General features: G+C 38.4%; 1 protein-coding gene across 1 annotated transcript; it reads right to left on the reverse strand.

Annotated features, from left to right (window-relative positions):
• Nucleotides 1–870: 870 nt before the first annotated feature.
• Nucleotides 871–26,343, reverse strand: LOC148658335 (protocadherin Fat 4). Its single transcript, XM_088639385.1, has 16 exons — nucleotides 26,037–26,343; nucleotides 24,003–24,261; nucleotides 22,852–23,196; nucleotides 20,961–21,871; nucleotides 20,345–20,519; nucleotides 18,268–18,448; nucleotides 17,573–17,823; nucleotides 12,878–17,218; nucleotides 11,217–11,318; nucleotides 10,622–10,929; nucleotides 10,395–10,480; nucleotides 8,429–8,608; nucleotides 7,094–7,218; nucleotides 6,148–6,374; nucleotides 5,280–5,541; nucleotides 871–2,734 (listed from the first exon to the last, which is right to left on the reverse strand). Exons 1-16 carry the CDS (start codon nucleotides 26,091–26,093, stop codon nucleotides 1,206–1,208), a joined length of 9,339 nt encoding a protein of 3,112 aa, XP_088495511.1. The 5' UTR covers nucleotides 26,094–26,343; the 3' UTR covers nucleotides 871–1,205.
• Nucleotides 26,344–26,571: the final 228 nt, after the last annotated feature.

A 26,571-nucleotide genomic window follows, 5' to 3' on the forward strand; every position in this document is an offset into this window, starting at 1 on the left:
GAAAATAATAGATTCAATCCTACTCCGACCCAGTATGCCCTTTCCATTCCATTTTTTATCATGTTTCGTGCTGACTTTGTCCTTTCTGTGTGCTTTATCTGAACCTCTGCAGCAACACATAATTGTTCAAACCTCACGAGTGCTGCTGCAGAATAAATATAGTGCAGCGTTATCGAAAAGCAACATTTCTGGCAGCCTTACCTGAGTCACAAGGTGAGTGGTGTGACTTACAGGTGCACACGTCAACAAGGTAGTTGCTCTTCAATTGAACAAATCAGCATTTTTTTTTATTACAAGCAGCACTGTAAGTCCCTTTCTGTTGCACAGGTGGGCTTTCTAGTAAGGCTACACTCAGCACCAAAACCAATGAAGAGTGTAATATAAGGTACTGAATGGGATAATGTTGAGGATATCTCTGAGGTGACTATTTCAGGAGGGCATGGTGGGAATGCTACAGATATGACCTGCGATTAGGGATAGTGAAATCACTACGTAATTGTGTATAAGGATTCTGTTAGTAACTACTAGCTTTTAGCTATGTAATTCTTTTGACCTCCATGGCCCTTTATCACATGTCTTTCACTGGCTTTTTGTAAAAGTCACAAAAAAGATAGAACATGCTTTGCAAAAATAAAAAATGTTATAATAAGAAGTGGGGGACTACAGATCAGAGGATTCATGTCTTCTATAAAATAATATAGCTGTTTCAGCATTATGAATGACTTTTTCCTTTATGAAAATCATTTATATATCAGCATTTAGAGGATTTAAATGTGATTTCATTCGATTATGTGCCTAAAGTTACTTTTATATGGGGATAATTTAAACAATCTAAAATAGTTTGGTTCACAAAGATAGCAACCCCAGATATGCAGCATACATAAACTACAAATTTATTTATGTTGTGTGTTTTTTAAAAAAAGAAGACATAATGTTCATAAACATGCATACAGCAAAAGTTTATAGCAATGTACCCAAAAACATTTATCTTTTGAGACAGATAATCGCCCCTGAGCAACAGTGGCACCTGCTGAAAACTGAAGCAACTGCAGGTAACCTTCGTCACCTCCTGCCGCAGCTGTAGCTACTGTATGTAATGGAGAATACCAGCTTCTCATCACACATTATAATCCTTTAGTAGTCCCAGGCAGCTGCCACTTTAACTGCACCAATAGCAAACACTTTTTGTAGCCTGAAAATCAAAATCAAAATATTTCTTCCAGCTCACTCATTCTATCAAAACAGAGTGGATGAACGTTTTCCTGTGTAATGGGCAAACCTGCAATGTCTTCAAAAACCTCAGCATAGCTCTCGAAACGCAGACCCAGACTGAGCAAGCTTTCCCATTGGCGAGCAGCTCCAGGGGAAGAAGAGTCAACACTCCTCTCAGCATCACAGCCTTCCCTGAGAGGAGAGGAGGTCTTTCTGCTCCTATCTCGTTTCTGGGCACAGTCAGCCAGGGCACTGTGGACGGCCTGTTTGCAGAGACACCACTGCCCGTTTGTGAGCGAAAGCTCCCTCTCCAATTCATACTCTGAGCAGGTAAAGGAGCTGTGGGTGTCGCTGTCAGAGGAGCTGTCGGCTGTGGATGGATGTGTGGATGCCCACTTGGGAGACAAGTGCATGCTGTGACACGTTCTTTTCATTGGCCCCGGAAGTGGGTCCTGCGTCTGGCCATGGGGTTCATTCAGTTTCTTCACCTCCTCTACTGTCAAGCCCAGAGGTGCCCCAGTGGTCTCTGGCAAGTACTTTCTTCTTGCCTCCCTATCTTTCTCATACTGATAATCCACTTGCCTAACAGGACCTGTTCCAACTTGTCTCAAATTGCCAACTTCAGAGATTCTTTGCTCGACTTTTCTTCCATTCTCAAGGACAAATGCCTGTGGCATTTTGAAAAAACTTTGCTCCTCATCTCTCTGGGCAGAGCCTTCTGTGTTTTGCCACACGGCAGAGTTCTGTCGTTGTTCTTGTAAGCTCAGCTTTACATTTTGTCCTAACACCTTGTGTTTAGAATTGCTATTGTATCTCCTGGGATGAATAGCATTGGTGTCGGACATCATGATACTGCTAGTGCTTTCTATTTCACAGTACTCTGTTTCACTGCCATAGTATAGGCCAGGGCGTCTTTCATTAATGTTCCGCTGAACAATGTGTTTCTCTGTTGAACTGATTTGTTTTTCTGCTTTGATAATGTCTGGCTGTTTATCTTTACCATCGATATCCTGTATTGGTGTATCAGCATTGTCATCATGGTAGGCTTTGTTATCAGTGCCCTGTTTTCCCTTTTCTGACGTTTTTGGTTCCTGCTTTGCTAGGGACACAGCTTGTAACCGAAACAGCAAAAATAGAACAAAAATGATCAGTGCCACTGTGGCAGGAATAATGATGGCGATAATCCACAGAGGCACGGATTCCTTGGTTTTGTAACAAACCGCACGGTTATCAATTTCAGACGAGCACAATTCACAGAGGGCCCCTGTGAAATTCAACAGACAGACGCATGAAACATTTCCTTCTGCCAAAGTGTTGCAGGTCCCTCCATTTATGCAGTGGTAGGACAAACACGAAGCTAGGGCTGTCTCTTCAGAGCACAGGGAGCTGGCACAGCCACTAACGGACACACATCCCGTGTGGACAAGAGGGGGTCTTGGTTGTACTTCCACTACCTCATTAAATCCAGAGAAAGGTAAAATCTGTCCATTGTATCTCAAATATTCAATACATCCCATGAAACCTGTGACAACAGAAAAGTGCGTGAGTTAATATGGAGAGGTGGTGCTTCATATAATCCACGTATTCCAGTAAATGTAGCCTGCTAACCATTACATTTGCTATATAGGTAATCCAGTTCCCCTTAACTCTGAACCACAGATAGCATACCCCAACATGTTTTGTATCGGTAAATGAAGAGAAATCTGTTTTTACACGGATTAAATTGCCTTTTCATTTTGCCGTTGCTGACACCATTAAAAACATTTCTTGCATGTACACCAAAAATATGAAAAAACACTACGTGGGTATGGTATTTTTGATGTATTCTCTATAATGCAAACTAAATACCCCAACAAAACTGAGTTGAGAAGGGAACAGATATCTCTAGGAGGAAAATGGCACAGAAATATTAGACAAAGTGTATTAGATGTACAATGCTTAGCCAGTTGGCAAATTAGCCTTGCAATGTATCATGGTACAGTATCTACTTCCTCTCAGGATTTCATCGCAATATCCTTTGCCTACAGAAACTGGTTTTAATGAAAGTGATAGTCCTCATGACAAATAGGTTTTTAAGCATTTTAAGCAGAGGTAACAATTAATCATACACCAAGCACACACCAGGACAAAAAAAAAATTAAATAACAAAATATAATAAGATAAGATGGATATAAAATAGTCCTGTGATCAGAGAAATATGAGCTTTTAACTTCTGAAATGAATCTGCAGGCTCAATAATGAACAGCTGGATCCAGCAGAAGGTGTACAAATTTATTCTATACTACCTTACAATGCCAGCTCATTAATTCCTTTAGGAAGCCTGGAGTTCTTGCATTTGAATTGCAGAATTAGCTGTCTTGTGTGTTTAATTGCGATTCGTGAGAAGATTCTCTTTGGAGAGCCAATAATAAACTCTCCCTCATATTAAAAAGTATTTAATTTCCATGATAATGTGACATATACAGTACACACAGTTATGATGCTGAGAGTGTTTTGTTGTTCCTGCACATCATCTTAAAGCAATGTAACTTTATTACATTGTATTATGTTACTGCGTTATTAATGCAAAGATTTTTTTTCACTTTGAGTGGTATCATTTAGAAATGAGTGAAACCAGAGAGAAATAAAAAACTATTTTTCAAAAGTTCACCATGGTGTATTGTATGTTTATTTTTTTAAATCTCCAAAAGTTTGATCATTCATTTACCGTGCAATTATTTTACAATGGTTTCTTTTTTTGTCATGGTCACCATCCCTATGCACCTTACAGTGATTTTACTGAGCGTTTCGATATTGGAATTTTTACAGTGATATCCTACAGTAATCTCTAATAAAGGCCTGAGTGAAATCTATTTACTCATAATGTCATAATGTCTATCATGATTCTGGTAAACATGGTTCTTATCTGATATGGAGGTGCCGTGGGCCATACAGCACACACTCCCTTCCAATACAATTGCCATAGGGAATTGTGTGCAGTTTCTGAGGGGTCAGATAACAGGATAAGACAGACAGATACCTCTTGACTCTTCTTAACCTTCAAGATAGGTGCATCAGGATCTAATCTAATTTCCAAAACAAAAACAGGTGTACTCCTGGGCCTCCACTATTTTAGTAGCAAACTTGAGATATACTACAACTGCAGATTATTTAAGAGTGTATTTAAGTGGCCTGGGTTTTGGTTTTCTTTTAAAGGAGGATGTTAAGTAATAACAAAAGGGTGAAATTAACAGGTGGATCTAATCATTTTGTGCTAGAATTATATCCTGAATGTATATTTAAATTAATCTCTAATTTACTTTAGAAAGCAAAACTCTGAGGATGTTGATCAATTTATTTGTGTTCAAAGAGCATAGGTTTAATATCTGCCGCAGGATATAGGTCTTTCTGATGACAGAAACTTAGTTTTGGAGTATGGGATAGTAACATACTGTATGTTGCTGTCACAATTACTGGGCTGGATTTTAGCTTAAAAGGTCTACTAGCCTTCTTACCAATTTCCTCAGTGCAATAGATTAAAATAAGAATAATAACAATGCCTTCCAAAGCAATAACTTACCATATTATAAGGCTAAAAAAATACAACAGAAATATCTTACATTAGGTTAAATAATTTTGTGAAGGTGGCAAAGCTACTCTACATGTTTCTGATGACATGCATCAATGTACATAATATTCAACAACTATTTGTAATAAATGTAAAGCAAAATTGATTAATAATTGGAACATGGTAGAAAATGTGGTTGGACAATGGAAGTTGTAACAGGGTTTTTTCATAACATAACATGGTTATAATACTCTCAAAAGAAGACCTATTTGCGCTACAATGGATATGCTGAGAGGCAGGCTATGCTCATTGAAGCAAGTACAGTAGCAGGCTCTTGCAGACAAGATAACACTGCTGCTAAGCTCAGAGGCATGGCCTTCTTATTTTCTGCAGTGAATTCTGAGCAACTACAATGCCAATCTGAGTCATATATCAGCTGCTGCTACAAAAAAATAATTGATAAAAGAAGGTTCCTAAATTCTCCCTTTCCAATTTTTGTAACCATTGGGAATCTTCTCACCTGCTTCAGGTTGGTTTCTCATGTATCCTTTTGGTACCTTCCCTAGAAAAATTCTTTCCACATTAATACCAGTGAAGTCGTGGGTATGATTGGTTGTGTTGATGAGATGATGGTTATCTATGACCAGGCTAGTAAAAGGTCCATTCCTCTGCAGATGAAGAATGTGCCAGAAGCCATCCGAGAGGAAGGCCTCAGAAAAGATGTGCTCCATATAACCAGACAAGCTGTCCTCTGAAACTAAATGAAGTCTTCCATCTGTCATCTGCAAGTTAAAAAAGAGAACCATCCGCAATTTTAAGACACCTTAGTTTAGAACTGCCACCTTTTTCCTAGACCTTTTTAAATTTTAACTACAATGCTGTTGTAATTATCAGTATCGTGTTTCTGAAAGTGACCTGGCTCGACTCCTGTTGTATTTGCTGATGTCTCTGGAAGTGAGGCACTTCCAGAGTGCTTCATTAGTCTTCATTATCTGTGCTCCACGTTCAGAGTGGAAATACCTCAAACTGAAATCCAAGGATTCTGAAGTGCAGAAATCATTCTAGCTCTACTTAAATAAAACCTTGACCATAAAAACCGAGCTAATCTATTTTCCCCAAACAGCACCTGCAACTATCAATGTTTTAACAAAGAAGCATTTATTCTAGATGCAGTTTCATACTCTCATTAACATTGTGAGAAATTAGTACAAATTCTGTAATTCAGAACCTGTAAGTACAGACAGACAATCTTGATATCAAGAGGATTTAAACTTTGCCTTTTAAATTCAGATCCAATGATTAAAGGTTGGTATATGATGTAAAGGTAATCTCTAAAAGCATGGTTACTAGGTCAAATAATTCCACCTATCTCATTCAAAGACAATCACCTTCAGGGTTGTGTGGCCTTCCCTGCCCTGACAGTGGAGTAACATCCCCTCTCTTGCTGGGGTCTTCAGTTTGACTTCTATTGCTGCCAGATTGTCTGCTTCCTCAAGCCACTCTCTCCTGCCATTCACCAGCTCTCTCATTTGTTGCCTTCTTCTGTGGCTTTCTTTTATGATATAATCAACATACACTTCGCCATTAAGCTGTAAGGCAGAGTCCTCTGAGATTCCTGATCAATAAAAGGAGTCAGTATTACAATTACTAGACCGGCTACAAGAATGCTGAGGTAAGGTTTGGGAAAACAGGATGCTCAATAGGATTTTTTGCCTGCATCTTAACAGCAGTATGATGAAATATTAACATGAGGCACTCATTTGTCACAGCAAATCCTTTGGTTTAGCATTTTTAAGAAGAAACTCATTTAGTCTACAGCAGGGTCGGCCGATGTTGTTTGGAGAGCAACAGTCCAGCCAGTTTTGTTACTTTACTTTTAACTCAAAGAGTGAAGACATGAAACAGCTGACCACTTGTAATTTGTTCAACATGGTAATTTTGTGATCTCTACAAATAAGAGACCTTTTCTAGCCCTTTCAAATTGATCAAAAACTTAAATTTCTTACAAGTTTTCAGAAATCAGTAATTAAACGTGATTGTGGTTGTTTCATGATTAGGTTTGGCCACCCCGATCTGTAATAACATAGCAGTTTTGTGGTGACTACAATGACATACATGACATGACACTTCTAAAATGACTTAAAAAGAAAGGAGGTTTTTGTGTCATACACATGATTAAAATGATTTAAAACGTATTTCTTTCAGAATGTTTCAGCCAACATCTTTCTACAGCTGTTTAGAAAGAAAGAAATGGAACCACAGGGCCCTAATTGAGTTGTAAATTTGTTACAGACCAGCAGGTAAACTGAAACATCAAAGAGACAACAGCCATACTTGTGCCACAGTTTTCTCCAGTAAAGCCATCTGAGCAGTGGCAGAGATAGAAGGACCAGTGGTCAACACACACTCCCCCGTTGAGACACACATTGCTACCACAGGGGGCGCCTTGGCGTGGACATCTGTGAAAAAGAGGACTATAGTGTTGGCAAAGGAAAAGGATAAAGTGGACAAAGGAAAGGCCTGTGCTAGAAGGAAGCCTGCATTAGAGCAAACACAAATCTAAATGTCATTTCCAAATGCAACTTAGAGTTGCACCTCCATAACGTATGAGAAACACTTCAAAGAGACATGGGGAAACTCATCTAACAAGATAAACCAAATGAAAATGAAATAAACAAAATCATAGCATTCATCCAAACATTGCTCCTGTGGAGTTCTGTTTTCAGTATTTTTAAATTCCATTTTGTATTTTTCCATTTTTATATGCCTCTTACATGGAGCATTTTAATAAAGTTTGACAGCAGTTTTTTTTTTCAAGCAGAGATTATTTTGTTGGCCATGTTGGTCTAAAATTAAACTTATCCAGTTTTTTGTTGTGCATTAGATGTACAGTACCTAGTCATGTGAATGAATGTCTTTGATTTGGTTAGTATTTTTGTTGCCGAATGTTCCAAATATAAACAACAAATCATTGTTTACCATTTAAAATGAGTCTAACATTTCTAAAGCAGCAAGTTAAAAACGCTGAAATAAGAAAGTAAGTATGGTTCCTTGCAAAAAGATAAAACCACAATGTAAAGAACTGGAATGTGCATTTCTTTGCAGCGGAAGTAATCAATACCCATTTGACATCTTCTCACTGACTGGAACGCCGCAGTTTTGATTTTGCATTTTTTTAGTGTCCAAAATAGTAAATGACCATAAACTGCAAGATTACTACTGTATATGGGCGGAGCGGTGGCCCTGTGGCTAAGGATCTGCGTCTGTGGCTGGAAGGTTGCCAGTTCAAATCCTGCAACCGGCAGAGTAATCCTACTCTGTTGGGCTCCTGAGCAAGGCCCTTAACCCCAACTGCTCCAGGGGTGCTGTACAATGGCAGACCCTGTGCTCTGACCCCAGGCTCTCTCCCTGTCTGTGTGTTTCATGGAGAGCAAGCTGGGGTATGCGAAAAGATAATTCCTCATGCAAGAAATTGTAAAGGGTTAATAAAGTGATGTTATATAACGAAGCAGCATCTTGCTTATGTAGTTTTTCAGAACATTTCATGAATTATCATTTCATTGTTTGTTTTGTATTTATGCATTACATTACTCTGTAATAAACAGCCAGAGTTAAAAATTGATTCAGTGTCTGTTATTCTACCACTATATTTCAAATATATAGATATACCTTTCAAGCACATTGTAGGATGCCAGGACTCGAGACAGGTCTAATGGGATGCCATTTAGCCTGACATTTTTCACACATCCGATAAAATCATCAGTCCTGACTTGAGACAGACGGTGCAAAATGGGATCAATAGACTTAATTCCACCAAACATCATGTTATTGGAACCCACGTCCAATGTCCTGTGTGGGGAAAAAGAAAATGCAAAGCCGTGAGTCAATATTTTAATATACTTACCATTCCTGCAGTCAATAGCACATTGTGAACCAAACCAGATACTCATTAAATGCTTGTTATTTACAGGTTACAGGTGTAGACAGAATTACCAAATCTCTTTACTCTGATAGTCAGTGATCCAAATCTAAGTATACTTTTGGTCTCTTAGATACAAAGCTTGAAAGTTTAATCTTGAAAATTATTTTGGATACAATGTTGAGCCTTTTGTGTGTGCTGAATTTTAAACAATCAAATCAGTTGCAAACCTGTCCATTTTCTGTGGGGAAAATGACTAAATGAAGCACACAAATGTGGCTTATGTCACAGACTGCCAGCAGCTGAAGAAGGAACAGGCTGCAATTAATTAAGTTTGCATTTAGTGGCCAGAATTGTGTCAACATGTTTGTGCCTGTTCTTCTCCTGTGTTTATTTTCTCCTCCAAAATCTTCAGCTTCAAAGTCTTCAAATGCAGACAGTGGAACGGAAAACAATTAGCAAGGACTGTAGAACACACCGGTTGTCCAGACATAACACAATTACCACACCTTAGGTATTGGCACATGGACGTGTGGCTGAGCCAGTTTGGACCAGACCTTGGCCAGAAGAGGGAGGCCAGAAAGGAAAAAAAAGAAGTAATAGGGCCCCCTGACACCTGGAGATCTGCATACCCACAGTTTTCAAACAACCCAGGCTTCCTCCTGATAATCAACTGGACACACCTGCTCCTCACTGAGACAGTGACAAACGCCCTCTGAGGGGGGATTGGATAACAAAACTGATAAAAAAAGATCTGAGCCTGAACAGATGGGTGCTCTTTCTTCCTTCCGTGAGCCCCTCGACACAAAATGGACATAGCAAGGAAAGCTGGTTTTTCCTGGCCGGGGGGGATAAGGGAACAGGCCTGGAGAGCTGATACTGTGTGATTCTGTGTGACACTGTGAGGCCACAGAAAGAGGGTAAACAGAGTGCAGCCTGTGGGAGGATTTTCAATACAGTCCTGCCATTGCAGAGACCGATGCGATTGGACATTGTGACATTTAGACATTTGGTCCAAACTGGACATTGATTTGGTTGTTCTTGCTTCTGCTTCTAGACAAGGACTATTATGGACAAATGGTTTCTTTCGGTTCTACAGTATCACAAATACTGGTGTTGTATAAAAAAAAGACATTCCAGTGCCATTTCTTCTTCCTAAATGTGAAATGCATACTTTGCATGTCACGAAGTCTGTGTTTTGTGTAGAGAGAAATGTTGTAATTAATAAAAATTAAAAGGGCACTTCAGCCATACTAACGTCCATTTCTGGTTTGTGGGTCATGTAAAAAACCTGTTGCAAATATATAGGGTTAGTTGTTTTTTTAGGTCACCTGTCGTCTGCAGCTCTTACAACTGGGATTTTTATCATCAGGAAGGCACATAGTAAATGAAAAAAAAGCTTAACTATTACTTTAAAATCAACGTAAACAGCAATGAAGTTTTTTGTTACCAGTTGTTTTTTTTTTATCAAACTTCAGCTATAGTTTTTCTCTAATATATCCACCCAGAGCTGTTTCAATGGTAACATTTCAAACATAATCTAATGCAATACCTACTGTACAGAATGATGGGATTCCATTTAACTGACCAAGGCCTGTTCTAAACCAGAAAAATACAGCTCAATTCGATTTTGTTTTTGTTTTTTTTCTGTGCATTAAAATACAAGGTCAGTGCTGTCTTGCTTTAAAACAGATCTCATTAAAACTGCACCGGTACCTTTCAGTGCCAATTCCTCCACTCCGTGCGTAACAAAATCCATCGCTCTCATCATCAGAACAGCTGTCCACTTCTAAAGAAGCAACCTGCCAAACGCATAAACAGTCTGTTTCAGTTTGAGTCTTGGATGCACAATCAACTCAATCATTGTCAATTACAATCTGCAGTTGCTGCAATCATGTTCTGTGAGTAGGAGAAAGCTTTCCCTCCTGCAGCACATGACTCACTTTCCCCATTCTGCTGGCAAGAACTTTATGAAAGTGCCCATCTGCTACAATCTTCTCCGTCTTCAGCCTCACAGTGCCATTTCCCAGGTTATAAGAGAGCTGAACTTTACCATCCACTATCTCCAGTGCAAGGAACTCACTGGCTGAACCTGTCATACTGGCGTAGTTATAAACAAGCAGGGAGTTTTCTTGTACAGTGGCAAGCTCCAGAGAAAATACATTATTCCGTGGGTCTAAAGGAGGAAACTCCATGTAGGATAACTCTTCCAAGCCATAGCTGTGTTCTTCACAGTTAATACCACTTACACCTAAAAAATGAACAGAGGTATTAATGGGTTTTATATTGAAGACGAGTTGGCATTAGCATACAAAGCTATCATGCTACAAAGAACGGTGTAAGGCTTATTTGTATTCCACACTGTCCTAGCAATAATTCCACACTGGCAATAATCTCTCATTGTAATTTTATTTTAAGAATTTTAAGAAGCTATTTCTGTTTTAAAGTAATCATACCATGTGATAGACAAAATAAAGCAGATTGGGACAGCAGCAGGCTTACAAATTTTCAGTTTGTAAAAAAGGTGTTCATTCTTACCAAATGGACAATGACAAATATATCCAGTATGAGAATTTGAACAGGTTCCTTGCAGACAAGGGAATGATGCACAGTGGTTCACAGACTGCTCACAAAATTTTCCTGAAGCAATAACAATGTGACAGACTTCAAATAAGACTTAAGTATTAACAAACTGTGGATCCACTTCCACTTTAACAATGGTTCTCCAATGTAATCAATGTATTTTCCTTAAGCTAACTGTAAAGACAGTCTGGAGCATGTCATGTTTAATGGGTAACATCTAGGCCTCTCAGCTTTTGTTTTTATTTATGGTCATTTAAAGTAATAAATCACATTAAAGTATTATTCCTTACAACATTACTTAACTTATCATTTATATAATTCACACATTTTTATTAGGAAAATTACAAAACTTTTTTGTAAAAGGTGCAAATACATTTCATTGAACATAAATGCCATGCAGAAGTTCATTATGCTGACTAATATTTGTCATCAGCAGTGTTTATTAGTATGTTGTGTTCTGACTACTATTGGAAGCAGTACTGAAACTGCACCAGGGTGCAAATGTTTCTTGTGGGATTCTGTCCCATTCTTCTTGAAAAGTCTGGAATGTGCCTCCTAACATGTCTCCGAGACCTGTATGTTACAAGTTGTCCCAGTCTATCCCTTAAAATGATTGGGGCTCATGTTTGGCAAGTAGCTAGACACTCACATCCCCTTTTCACAAGGAAAATGGTTATGAGATAAGAAGCATTGAAATTATGTTGTTCTGTTGAAAATTTGTAACATCAAGATGTGCCTACAGGAACAATGTGATGTCCCAGGAGTTGACCAATACAGCTGGGCTGCAATCAAATACTACAAGTAAAGTTCTGTATCAACAAGCTACCCCAGGCCATTTATTACGCTTGGACCTGCCCATCAATTGGTCTTTTGTACACAATTATTTTGTATGCTATTTTGTATATCTGTGCCATACTCCTTGATGTACATCAGGGTGGTCTGCACAAAACTTCATTACTAAAGAGAACTTAGATGAGTACACCTAAGGTGAGGCTCACACTATCTCTTTTGCATATACCTGTTGCTTTAATGAGCACTGAGCCCATATGGTAACTTAGCTTGCAAATGGTGACTGTTGAACTGATCATGGTCTCTCGCAATGCAGTGGAACTGCAGTTAAAGAACATGAGGAGGCATCATGCTTGACATTCAACAGGCTAAATTACCCTGGACCTCTTTAACTTTCTTAATAACGTGCCGATTTTGTAGCTATGCAAGTTATACATAATCAGTCATGAACACTTAATTCATCAAATGATGCCAAAAAACATTTAAGCCATGTCAAAATTACACCTGCTTTATTTTTCTTGAAAAACATGACTGCATATAGAAAACCTTTTTTTCCTGATACTCAATTTTGAAGAAATTAGGTGAGAATCTATGAGGTATCATGTTTCTAATTGATCTAAAAATGGAATTCCCCACACTTTCAGAACAAACATTGTTGGCTTTTTTCTCCATTTGTGTTTCATAATTAATAAATAAAAGCTGGATAGTAATTGTTGATTGGGAATTTTCTCAAAATATAGCTGTCCATCATACTATATCAAATACAACTGTACATCAAACAAATATATTGTGACGAAGATGATTTAGATAAAATGAAATCTATTTACCTGCATATCCGAGACTGCATTCGCAGTGAAAATCCCCTTGAAAGTTAAAACAGGTCCCGCCATTCTGACAGAAAATGCTTTTGCATTCATCGATATCAACTGAGCACAGCGGTCCTGAATATCCTGCCATACAGTGACAGGAAAATCCTCCAGGATAATTTAAACATGTTCCCCCGTGTTCACATGGACTTTCACTGCATTCATTGATGTCCAGTTCACATAGTGCACCTGTAAAGCCTGGCAGACAAGAGCAGTTAAATACCTCCACATTTTTGGGGGTGACAAATATTGTTGTAGGACTTTCCAGAACTTCAATGCCTGGGCTTACATAAACATTTTTGTTGCAAGCAGCTTCATTTTGACAGGGGTTCATGAAACATGGATCACTAGTGATGGCCAAAATTTTAATGTCACTTTGGTCTTCCAGAAATGTCTTTTGCGCTGACAATATAGCATTGACTACCTCACCACTTATGTACTGTCCATTGTAGCTTTTAACGGCTGCCAGAAGGAGAGTTTTGTTTTGTAGAGGCTTCATTCCAAACACGTGGATTTTAGATGCCTGTAAATTAAAGAGATTGTCCAAAGCCTTAATGAGCTTCAGGTAATTTACAGACAAGAACACCTCAAACGAAGGAGAGGTGACATAGAGGAGGATGCAGTTATTAATGGAGGCATTGGAGAAGCCTTTGTAATTTACATAGACACTGTTGTTGACAGATGGGTGATGGTTATCATGTGCCTCTACAATGAGATTAAATTTAGCCTCTCCCTGATATGGAGATGACCACAGATCACATTTGCCAGCAGGGAAACCAAATACATTTTTTGGACCATTCTTCAGGCTGCAGTTAAACACATCCGATATATCAGGATCTTCTGGCCTGACATTACCTATCAGGCCTCCTGGGAAAGAGGTACTATAATACTTGACCTCAATGTAAATATTTCTTGGTTTAGACGGGTTGTCATTTTCATCCAAGACTGTAATATGAACTGTTGCTGTGGTTGACAAAGGAGGGATTCCAGCATCTTGGATTACCACAGGCAAAGGGAATGCATTGTTTTTCTCACGGTCTACAGGTTTTATAGTGGACAGCACTCCATCTGGTGACAGCATGAAGCTGTTTTCCAGTTCAAATTTCCCAAGTTGGTAAGTAAATGGGCCCTGATTTGGAGGAAGGTCAGCATCTGTAGCATTCAGAATTGTAATGATGGTGCCATACAGCTGATTTTCTCTTACATGGCCTACTGCAGAGCTTAAGACAGGGGCATTATCATTGATGTCACTCACTGTAATAAGCACCTTTGTCCTTCCTGTGGCCGGAAGAGGTGCCTCATCAATTGCAACAACTGTCAGATTGTAAAAGGGCCATCGTTCTCTGTCAAGAGGTGCAGCAACAGATATCACACCATTTAAAGGATGCAGGGAAAAGGAATTGTTTTCATTTCCACTTTCAATGCTATAGAAGAAATGATTCCACTCTGAAAAGTAATCCTGGTCAACAGCAGCTACCTTAATGACTGATGTCCCCACTGCTGTGCCTTCACTTACATGAGCATGGTACACATCAGAGGAGAATTCGGGAGGATCATTAGTATCCAACACATTGACAAGAACAAGTGCTTCATCAACATTGGATCCATTAATACTGCCTTTGTTCTTAGCAAGGATTCTTAAAACGGCATGATTCTGGGCATATTGTCTTAAATCTCCCACAACATAAATCTCCCCACTGTTTTTGTCAATGTCAAAACCCACTTTTTTGCTTTGGCCAACCAACAAGTAATAAATATCTCCATCCAAACCCAAATCATAGTCCATGGCTGAAATTTGTCCCAGCTTGGTGCCAACTGGTGACCTCTCTGAAATGGCAAAGTCATATTGACTTTTACTGAATCTAGGAATGTATTCGTTAACTCCTGTGATTTGAATACAAACTTGTGCCAGGCTCATTTGATCCTGATTGCCTGGATTAGAAGCTTTGATGATTACTTTGTAGACCTGCTGCAGCTCAAAATCAAACATCTCTTGAGTAGTTATAACACCAGTGTGGGGATCTAAAGCAAACATATCAATGTGTCCTTTTATAAATGAGTAACTTATCTGTGAATTTTCCCCAGAATCAATATCAGTGGCTTCTACCTGGAAGACAGAAGTGCCAATGGGTGAATTCTCAGGTACTGAAACAATGTACTGCTTGGCAGAAAAGACAGGAGGGTTGTCATTTATATCCTGGACTTCAATAACAACATCAAGTTTGCTAGTTTTAGATGTCCAACCATCGTCTTTGGCAGTGACCTGAAGTCTGTGAACATCCTGCTTTTCAAAATCCAAACTACTTAGCAAAGTTATTAATCCTGTGCTGTGCCCAATTGAAAATATTAAACCCTCACTTTCCATCTCCAAAGCATAATACAGAAATCCATTTGCTCCCTGATCTTTATCTTGTGCCTTGACCCTCCCAATAACAGATCCCACAGGCAAGTCTTCAGGAACAAAAAATGTGACTTGTGATGCTGAAAACTGTGGGGCAAACCGGTTCTCATCTGTGATTAAAAACCTGACAGAGGCTAGAGTCGAAAGAGGTGGGACACCTTTGTCTTTGGCAGTAATTTGTAGTGTTAACAGTTTGTTCATGTTTTGCTTTAATGAACTGTTTAAAAATACCATTCCACCGCTTCGTTCTACTTCGAAGTAAAGAGAAGCATTTCCTCCTGAGACAAAATATTCTACTATACCATTGGAATGGAAGTCCTTATCAACGGCAGACAATTGTAACACTTTTGTTCCAACATCTAAATTGAAAGGGACTGATGTGACAGAGGGAAAAGGGAGAAAAACTGGTGGAAAGTAATTATACTGCACAAAGTTCACAGTGACTATGGTGTTATTACGATGTGGGACATCACCACAGTCCGAAGCAACGACTGTAATTCTGTGGCTTTGCATTTCTAAATCATGGAGAGCAATGGGCTGTTTTGATAGAATATCTCCAGTTGTTGCACTTATTCTGAAAATGTCACTAGGCGGCTCAATATAGTAGACGATTTGTCCATTTTGTCCCAGATCTGCATCCCTGGCATAAACCTGTATTAGAAATATCTCATGAGCTTTTGTCTCAGGGATAGTAATAGAGTAAGACAACTGAGAAAACACAGGGCTGTTGTCATTAATGTCTGTAACATATATAGTGACCTCAGTGTTAACATTCCAAGCAGAATCATTGGCATTGACTCTGACAATGTAGCGATCTTTGGTTTCTCTGTCTAAAGACTGTATAACAGTTATATGTCCACTGGCTTCATCTATAGCAAATGGAAGCCTATCACTGTTGTTAACAATTGTATAGGTGCTCACGGCATGTTCACCAATGTCCTCATCCGTAGAAGTGATCTGTATGACAATAAATCCAACAGGAGCATTTTCAGGGATGTCAGTGAAAAAGATCTGTGAAAAACGAGGTGCGTTGTCATTAGCATCAAGAACAGCTACAATCACCATTGCAGTGCCTGTATGGAGTTCATTCCCTTTGTCTCTGGCTTGAATTGTTAAATTGTAAAGAGGTACTTTTTCTCGATCTGTACTTTTCCGTGTTTTTATGATCCCAGAGTTCATGTCAATGGTGAAGGTGTTGTCTATGTCCCCGCTTAAAATGCTGTATTGCACATCTCCATCAATTCCTGAATCCAGATCAATGGCTAGCACTTCACATACCTGGCTAGGTGGCATATTCTCAGTCACTTCACACATGTAAACACTTTGGGTGAACGCTGGGGAGTTATCATTCACATCACTCACATTTATGTGAATCTTAACATAGGATGAAAAAGGTGGAGAGCCTGAATCTCTAGCTTCCACCCACAGCAGGAGATCCTTGTTTGTCTCATAATCTAATGGCTTCTTCAGAGTCACTGCCCCACTCTGCTCATGCACTTCAAACACCTCCTCAAAGTTTCCTGCAGCCAGGTAGTACAAGATTGGTCCCAAAAGCTGTTTCCTGTTACTCTCTGCAGTCACCACAGTGACCTGACTGTTCAAAGGCTGGTCTTCTGGAAGCAAGTGTTCAAAGCTGGCTGCTGTCACACGTGGGAATTCTGTTGCATCCTGAAATCTTATCGTTACAGTTGTTGTATCCATTTTGGAGTTGTTTCCACTGTCTACCACGCGGACGCTGATTGTAATGTCTTCTGGACCACTAATGCTACCAGAAACAAAAATAACTCCTCTGGCTGCATCAGTTGAGAACTGGTCAGAATTAGGCCCAAATAATGAAAACTTAAGTTTTGCATTTAAGCCAATGTCACCATCAACTGCTCTGACGGTACAGATAATGGAACCTACAGTACAAGACAGAAATGCATATATGTAAGATTAACCATATGTCTGGGAAATATCACAACACATTTGCAAAGGCTGCTGATCAATGATCAAACCCTTCTGAGATGTAGTTTTAAAACAGAATGTAGCTTGATGTTAACACATATGGGACTATTTATGATATGCTATCAATAAGCTATTAAAAAGTTAAAAAATGCCTATAAATTTAGTCAGCACTAACATGTGGATGTACTGTATGTGATATTTGGGACTTTTCCTGGATGTGCGTCTTGGATACATTTAAGAACTACATGTACCTAAACACACATTGCATGTGTACCTGTCATATAAATTTATAGGTCAGATGTACTCACCTGTGGTTATAGTATTAGGAACATTAGCGACATACGGACCATTCAGAAACTGTGGGCTTTGGTCATTCACATCCCTGACGTCCACAGAAACTGTGACTGAGCTAGAAAGCGGATGTGTTGCATTCTTGTCCATCCCTATTACAGTCAGGCTGTAACTGGCCACTGTCTCCCTGTCTAAGTCCGCAGTAGTAAAGATGACCCCTGATGACTGATCAATGGAAAAGAACGAACTCCCACCTTCCAAAGAATATCTGAAAGAAACACAAAATTTGACATCACAAAGAACCATGGTAAATAGATATAATAAAGAAGTTTTTGCCAATGTCAAATCATAGAAAATGTTTCTGAAAAGCTATACAAATTATTGTGCTTTGTGTTTGTTCTTGATTTGCTTTGTCTAAACTCTCCACGTTCCAGGGAAAAAGGGTATATAATATTATTTCCATACATTTCTGTTTTAGAACAGTCTTGTTTTTAAAATCATGAATATTACTCATCACAATGTGCATTTGCATTTTCAAGGGTTGTTCCAATTTGAGTCTACAATTGTAAATTATATTATCCTACTGAAATAAACGATGATGCGGCAGTTCACCAACCTAGCATCACAAATAAACTTGAAAAAATCCAAAACATTTACTTTATAGATCAGATCCATTCATTTAGTATTAGAGAACGTCTTGTTAGTTCTGTACCTGATTTCTCCATTAACACCTTCATCAAGATCGAAGGCATCTATTATGGCACAAGTAGTTCCTACAGGAACATCTTCATATAAAGAAACTGAGATGAAATTTTTAATAAACAATGGCTTATTGTCGTTCACGTCATCAAGTAGAATCTGTATGGTTCCTGAGCCAGTTAAAGAAGGAAAACCTGAGACATGAAAGAAAAACAGGACAGTACAAGGAGATATGTTAAAGTTGGATTTCAATACACAGCCAGTGTCCTCTGTGTTGGAAACAGTATGGATTTGCTTTATTCCTTCAACTTTGCAGTATATGAAAAAAATCCACATGTATATTTCTGTTATGAAATTACAGTAAGCCTGAAAAGAACACAACACATTTTTTTTCTTATTGCTAGTAGTTTACATAAAATTCTATGTTTTATAAGTTAATGAGCAACATCAATCCTGGAACTGGTAACCCACACACCTGCTGGTTTTCATTCCATCCCACCTTAATTAGATAACTACAGCCTTACTTTATCTAAGAAGTTGATTAATTAGAATATTTGTACTTGTTTGGGGTCTTGTTTCACCTACAAATCAATGAAGAGTTTGATTGTGTAACTGAAGGCACAGCTGGAACAAAAATCAACAGGTCTGTGGAACACCAGGACCAGGATTGGGAACCAATGGTACACGCTGTACAATGAGCTATGGTGATGGACCGGTAAATACTAAGTGATACATTCGTTACCCTTTTTCAACAATACGCATTGTATATAACTTTAAGCATTTTTTTAATTTTGAAGTAGTGATTAAAAAACAAACATTGATGCATTGCAATACCTGATAACCTTAGTTTTATAATCTTATTTTACCTTTAGGCTGAAAAGCAGCCATAAAAAATATTGTTCAGTAACTCAAAGAGCAATAAAGTAGTGTACAATATAATAAGCTGAAAAAAAACAAAAATAACCACAGTAATTAAATGTATATTATTACATCATTTGATCATGCTAATGTACAATTTTAATTTACTAATACATATATACATAATTATATTTGTGTTAAACTCAGTTGGAAATTCAGCATAAATGAAAGTGATCTATCCTGATGCTTCATTTAAAAAAATCAATAGATTTATACAGAAAAACACTTGTAAAATAGCTTTTCCATGATTAATTTCATGATTAAACAGTAAGAGGAAGGAAAATGCAAGTGTAAAATCCAAACTATAAAACAATGTAAAGTCAAACAACTCTAGAACGTCTACAGCACATTCAGATCATGCTTACTTTTCACATTGAACACTGATAATGCAAAAAGATGCACAGTAGACAAGTATAAAAAAAGTATAGAAATAGAGTATATAATTATAGTATAGAATGTTGTCTCTTAGTTAAGGCCTTATTTTGATAGCATGTGAAACCTCTTGCCAATGTGATTCATTTAAATCTGTTGCAAATTAAAGTCTTTTTTTTAAGAAACATCTTCTAGTAAAGAGCTTTTATAAATGGATATAAAAGGGGCTCCTCTGAACAAGTAGCTCTCCCAAGTGCAGGTTGAGGTGTATGATTATGAGCCTGGGTTACGTTACTAGCAGACTGTGACTGGTATTTCCCATGTTCTGGCGCGTAATTGGCTGAGGGTATGGTTGCAACTAGTTGGCCAGGACGTTCTTTCTACATTCATTGACACAGTAACATGGAAATGTGGGGCAGGTCATTCCTCCAGTCAGCAGTACAGATCTGCACTGCCTGTGATGAACTGATCAAGTGCAAGCAGGTCAGAGGATTGTGCCTACATTTCTTCATTCTCCCCTGTGTGCTGTCACACAGGGCTCGTAGCTGTGAGCCAGCACATGAAAAACACACAATTAGCTAATTAGCACAAGATGACTATAACAGAAATAATAGGAGATTATGAATTTAAAAATATAAAAGGACAGTGATTAATAATAATGACCATGATTTTACTTTTCCTGCTTCAGACAGCAAGATATTAAGGTCAAACTGTTAACCACACTGTCAACGTACACAGAATAAATGTACAGATCAATATCCCATTGTTATCATTTGACTGACCATCGAATAAAAGAGTACCTGAATCTACAGCGATGACATCCAATTTGTAATTGGCCCTGAGTTCTCTGTCCAGGCTGTGCAGCACACTGAGTGTACCATTAGGAGAGAGAGAGAAGTGTCCATCCTCATTTCCTCTGTCAATGGAATACGTCAGCTGACTGTTCACACCAAGATCTTCATCCCTAGCTGATACCTGGCCAATGAGACCCAAGAAAAATACTGCACTTCAGCTTTTATTAAAGTGAAAACAGTATGAATCTTTAAAATTACTTTGCTAAAAAAAAGTTTCCTTTATGTTTTTCTTAGTCCATTTGCAATTTGAACTAGGACCATCAGTATTCTTTATGAACTGCAGTGCAATATTTTTGCAGAACATACACAAAGGTATTAATTTCTCAACAAATTATGTCCTTTTCCATGCATTTATGGAATCTCTAACATATATAACAGACAAAATTACGGTATCATATTCCCTTCGATTAATATTAGAAACTGTGCGATGTGTTTTGGGGGAGAAAAAAAAGTCTATGCAGGTGTTCACAAAGGAATCTTTCAAAATAGTCTTTAGTACGACTGTTCTCAATGAAAATTAATATGCAACCTAATCAATAAGTTTAGTGGATTGAATTCATACCTGAAGAATAACTTGAGGTAGGTGGTCCATATTTTCAAGCAAGTGTACAGTCACAAGTGGCAGAGAGAAAGTGGGTATGAAGTCATTGACATCGCTGAGGACAACATGGACCACTGCTGTTGCAGATCTAGGGATTTCTCCTCGGTCCACCGCCGTAACAGTAACAGTATGTGTTGGGCTCTTCTCTCGGTCTAATCTGTCCATCACAGAAAGAGTTCCAGTCACGGAATCGATCAGGAAAGGACTCTGGGAAATGGAATAGCGGACTTGTCCATTTGCCCCCTCATCAGAATCATAAGCAAAGACCCGGAGCACATCCAATCCTCGCGCGGCATCTTCCATCACTGTCACGCTGTAAGCACTCTGTGTAAAAGCCGGGCTGTTGTCATTGGCGTCATCAATGAGCACGGAAAGGTTCATGGAGGTGGAAAGGGGAGGCGATCCTTTGTCTTGGGCTGTCAGTAGAACAGTCATCAAACCAGTACTTTCCCTGTCAAGCTTCTCCTCCAGAAACACTCTCCCACTTGAGCTATCAATCCGGAAGGCCTTCCCTGACAGGTTCTCCAGACTGTATTCAATATCACTGTTGGGCCCTGTATCCAGGTCCACCGCATGGACAGTCATGACTACAGCATGTATTGGAGTGTCTTCTAGAACATGAACACTTTTGCCAGAATTAAAAAATGGGGCATTATCATTGACATCTTCTACATAGATGGTAACATGTGTGGTGCTAGTAAGACGTGAGTCTTCAGGCAGAGCACAGTCGCAGACCTGGATTGTTAAACTATATATAGATTCTGTTTCCCTGTCTAGTTCTTTTTGTAGGCAGATGACACCATTTGACCCCACTGCGAACTTTCCCTCTTCATCACCTGAAATCACTGACCAGTTCAGTTCTGCATTCAATCCTGTGAAAGAATATCTGATTTAATAAAAGGACTTTTAAGCAGCAATCAATTGTAAGAACAGAGGTAATGTCTAGTCTTCAAATTTTTTACCTCTGATATAAAAAGTGATGACATAGTTTGATATCTATGCAAGCCTCTATGCAAAGGAAATTTTTGAGTAATAAGAAATGGTACCAAAAAACTACAAACCACTGTAATTAAACACCCCTATAGTCCCTCTTAAATGTAAAAGAAAGGAAAGACAAGTGATAAATCCTTGGTGGAAATGTACTCATACAAGTCTAGGAAGATAGCTTCAGAAAGAAAAACAAGTAAAACAAACACTATAACCTCAATGGACTATCAGTTTCAGTATTCCTGACCAATTCACTAAAAACCTCTGAGAATAATTCCGCTTCAGCTGATTCTTACTTTTTGTATTGGGCTAAGAGAGAGACTTTATTTGAAGGACAGAGAGGAATGTGTGATGTAAGACTTAATAAGCTTGGCTTAAACCATACCGCTTGCCCTAGGCTTTTGTCCAAGAGGTTAAGCATCTGCACTTGGTAGTTTTGTACCTGCCACAGCTTTTACACCGATTAACCTCCAGTGGTTATCTATATTCAAAGCCATTTTGTCCCCAAGGGCCTGACAGCATTTGTTGCTCACAGAGCGCCTGGGTTTCACTTGAAGTAAGTAGGACACACTCTGCTAGGCAGCTGTGTGGGTATGGGGCATCATTAGCCAACAATTCAGGACTGAGGAATAGGGGATTGTCAATCATTTAGGATAATCCTTCACTGAAGAAAAACAGTGCTTTCTCACAACAATCCAGTCTTTCTGCACAGCTGCAGATACTGGCAATAGAGTTCCAGCTTTTTTCATTCAAGTTTAAAGATAAATAAAATTACATTTCAAAATCCTAAGATATCCCATAGATATGCATCAATGTATATTTTGGATCCATACAGAACAGCTCAAATCTTGACACTTGTACAAACCATCATCGGCATCTGTGGCATTGAGGCTGAAGAAGCAGCTTCCAGTGGGGATATTTTCCAGCACAGCAACAGTATAGGCATCGAGGCTGAAGACAGGTGAATTATCGTTGATGTCCAGAACATTAAAATACACCCTCACCCTTGCAAACTGTTCTTGCCCTAAACCAGCTCCAACTGTGAGGATATAATATTGCTCAATCTCATAATCCAGGACATGAGACAGTGTGAACTCCCCAGTGTTTGGGTTTAGCACAAAAAGGCCATCACCATCATCTTCCACCAGGGAGTAGATGGCCTGCCTGTCCTGACCAATATTTCTGGCTTCTACAAACCCCAGTGCTGTTCCTAGAAAAAGTAAAATAAGACAGCTTTTAGAAAACCTTTCACAGGCTTTTGTCCAGTTCATTAACTTCATTCATGATGAGTTCTTTCAATAAAAGGTTACTATTTAACTTTAACAAGTGAGTAAGAATTGGTTTGCAGGCTTGGTTTTTTTGGAATATATAGAAGACATTCCTCTGTTACAGTGCATTGAATCACCTTATAAGTTGTGGTGGTTTTCACAGATCTGTGCTAAGATGAATGAGTGCCTCAGTGAAAATGTGGAGCTGCGGTCAAATGGACACATTTACAAAACTGGGAATTGGTGGAATATTACATCATAATGCAAGTCCCATCATTTTTTAAGCAATGGAAGAGAAATATAGGCTATTAGCAGCTCTTGCCAGGAATGACAAGCTGAGGTGACAGCAGGAGTTCTGAATAACTGCAAACACCTGCAGTGTCGAGACTTTAATAAGAATTTTAAAAGGTTGAATTCTGGGTAGCATTTTCAAATTAGGTTTGCTGTGATGATCCCGGGTCTCTTGGGACACACAAGAGATGATTAGCATGTTTTACTCTGAGAGAGCTCAAGGGACAGCACATTCAAAGCCACACTAAGAGGGTGTGAGCTATATAAAGTATCACTTCAATAAACCTCACAAACTGCACTTGCTTACTGTAACCATTTCAACTTCTCCCCAGAACTCCCATAAAGTTATTTCTTGTAGGCTTCAAATTAAGTTGATAAAGTTCACAAATAGCAAAGTTTTCACAAAAAGCTAAAATAATATGAAGTATTTTAGAAAAACACCGGTTATTTACCCTACCTGGAGGTGTATCCTCGTTTATTTCAAAGGAATACACAGGCTTAGAAAAAGTCAGCTGTTTAAACCGTCTGCTGCGCAGATGTGCAGTGGCTCTGCCTTGTGAGTGGATTTCACCTGAATTCTTTGGAGAGAGAAGGGAAAGAGCCTCCTGTTCTCTCCCTGCCACAGCGAAAGATGACGTCTTCCACATACTGTCGTTACCAGGTGAGGTTGTGACATTTTGAAAGGGTAGGCAATGTACAACTGTAGCATTAACATCCTGTGAATGGGATTACAAATGAAAAGAATTACTATGCATATTGATACAGAACTTTCTAGCAGAGTAGTGAAGCTTTTATTTTTTGGAAGACATTGTCCGATGTTTCCTGCAAGACAGAACACACTTAACAACTAACCATATTTCTTATTCAGTTTTCTACCTGTTACTCAGACTGAGTGATATTCTAAGTGAAGCATTTCAATTCAGAAATATAGGCAGGACTTATGTATAGGCTTCTTCTGCAACCTGAAACACTCCTGGGAAAAGATGAAAATACCTCTTCTTTGCTGCATTGTATCTACCCTGCTATTCATGTATTGTTCCTCTCCTCAATGCAGCATCAGAGTCAGCCAGACCTGTGGTTCTGGTTTACAAATAAGACATACAATGCTTTGTAAAACAAGTGACAGAACCAGAAGAAACAAGCATTTTATTAGTAGTAACAAATCCCTGTGAAAACACAATAAGCTTTTGTTATACTTATATGGTTTTATTTTTAATTGTTTTGTTTTCCTTTAGCAGTTCTGGTATCTGCTTACAGTACGTTAGCTGCGTTGCTGATAGACTTGAATGTGTTACATTGTTCATGTCCCCCAGGCACTTGGCATTGTTCTCCTGTATAATGAAGACTTGTCCTTCAGTCTGTAAAGCTACTGGCATGCCATTCTGAAGAAACCCCCTGCCACAGAAAAGGTTTTTCTTAACTCAAGGAAATCTGATGCAGCTCAATTAGATATAAAGCTTTTTATGTGCTCTCCTTGGAAACATTTAAAGTAGATAAGTAAATATCTTAGGCCAAAATTAGAAACGAATGCTGTAAATAAAATCATTATCACAGACGCTGCAATATAAAAAACTAGGTTGTTTGCATTACAAACATATTTAATGTACAGTAAACGGTTACATAAAAACTATAAATGAATCAAATAACGACCAAAAACTTCTGCTGACCAAATATTTTGAATACGTACAACTGCATGAAAATATGATAAACGTATCATCTGTGTAACATATGCTTCTGTTTCTCATGGGAAATGAACATAATGTTAAATAAGGTAAAAGACAAATATTACTTAGTACAAAAATGTTTACTACTAATTTTTATCTTAATTTAACAATAAATCCAAACATAATTTCTTTTGAAAAAACAAAATATCCTTCCAGACAAGATCTTTTTTTCTATGTTTTGTTAGAATGAGAGAGATCTGTTTTTATTTGTTTGGTATATTGTACGGTGCATGGGAATAATTGAACGCATTAACTCATTTGTTCCCAAAGTAAACAATAAAAGCAGCATAAAAAGCATTATGTTTTTATAAAAGCATTCGGTTTATAGCTAGAGATTAAAGCTTAAATTTTAGGGTACAGGGCTCTTACTTGCCGTGCAGCACTCGTATACAGAGGGCTACAGTCACAACTTTTTAACAAGTACATCAAAGTACTTTTTATCGAAGCCCAGCCTCTTATATTCATTAATACCAGAAAGAATTTAATGGTACAGCAGTTAATTTCACAATTTAGGATTGCCATGACAACAAGTACCCATTTATAGCCATCTTAAACACTAGACGACTACTGCGTGCTACGCACAATTAACTCATCAAAGGAAGGGGAACTATAGCTGTGCTTTGAGCAACCGCAACTTCAGAAATACTATATATATATTATTCTAAGTTTCCTAAAAAGTAAAAAAAAAAATCCAAAAGAACGATAAAAACATTGAAACTAATGCAATTTAACGGGTCTAAAAACATGGACAGTGCAAGCCTACTTACCAACCAATAAAACATAAGAATGAGGTATGGTATCCTTCTAAAGCCCCAGGTATCCATGCTTTCCAGCTGTTTCCCAAATCACTAGACCGATTTCCCTTTTCTTCACTTTAATTTGAGCTTCAGGAACCGTGATTTCCAAAAGGGCCCGGATAAGTGCACCACTGGGTATTTCTAACAACCGTCATTCTTTGTGTGAAACTACGAAATCCAATGTTAGTGAACGATTTGCCGTGATTCATTCCTTCAGGCAAAGGCACAAGGGGAGCTTATCCATGAATGCTGTATCCATAGGGATTCAGTTACGGCTCTATTACTGAATGGCACACCCACTGCACAACGCCAATCCACTTGGCATTTTCACGTCTTCTTTTATTGAGATATAGTCCAAATCTAAAAATAAAACACGAAACTTGTTGTTGGTTTTGGGGGTTGTTGTACTCTTTCACTTCAAAATGTTATGTTTTAAGGATAAAACAGAATATATTGAAAAAACGTTTTTCCGACCATCTTTTCCGAAACATTTATTTTACTAACC

Source organism: Lepisosteus platostomus, chromosome 7 (assembly GCF_059453375.1).
Source record: "Lepisosteus platostomus isolate fLepPlt1 chromosome 7, fLepPlt1.hap1, whole genome shotgun sequence".
In the NCBI taxonomy this organism is placed as follows: Eukaryota; Metazoa; Chordata; class Actinopteri; order Semionotiformes; family Lepisosteidae; genus Lepisosteus; species Lepisosteus platostomus.

Bases quoted from the DNA above. Each gene is read 5' to 3' on its own strand.
- LOC148658335 (XM_088639385.1), bottom strand. From the start codon at position 26,093: ATGGATACCTGGGGCTTTAGAAGGATACCATACCTCATTCTTATGTTT. The intron at 10,930-11,216 runs GTAAGAATGAAC...TTCATTTTTTAG, and splicing joins TATTTGTCATTGTCCATTTG to GTGTAAGTGGTATTAACTGT. The intron at 2,735-5,279 runs GTGAGAAGATTC...CTGTTGTCACAG, and splicing joins GAGAAACCAACCTGAAGCAG to GTTTCATGGGATGTATTGAA.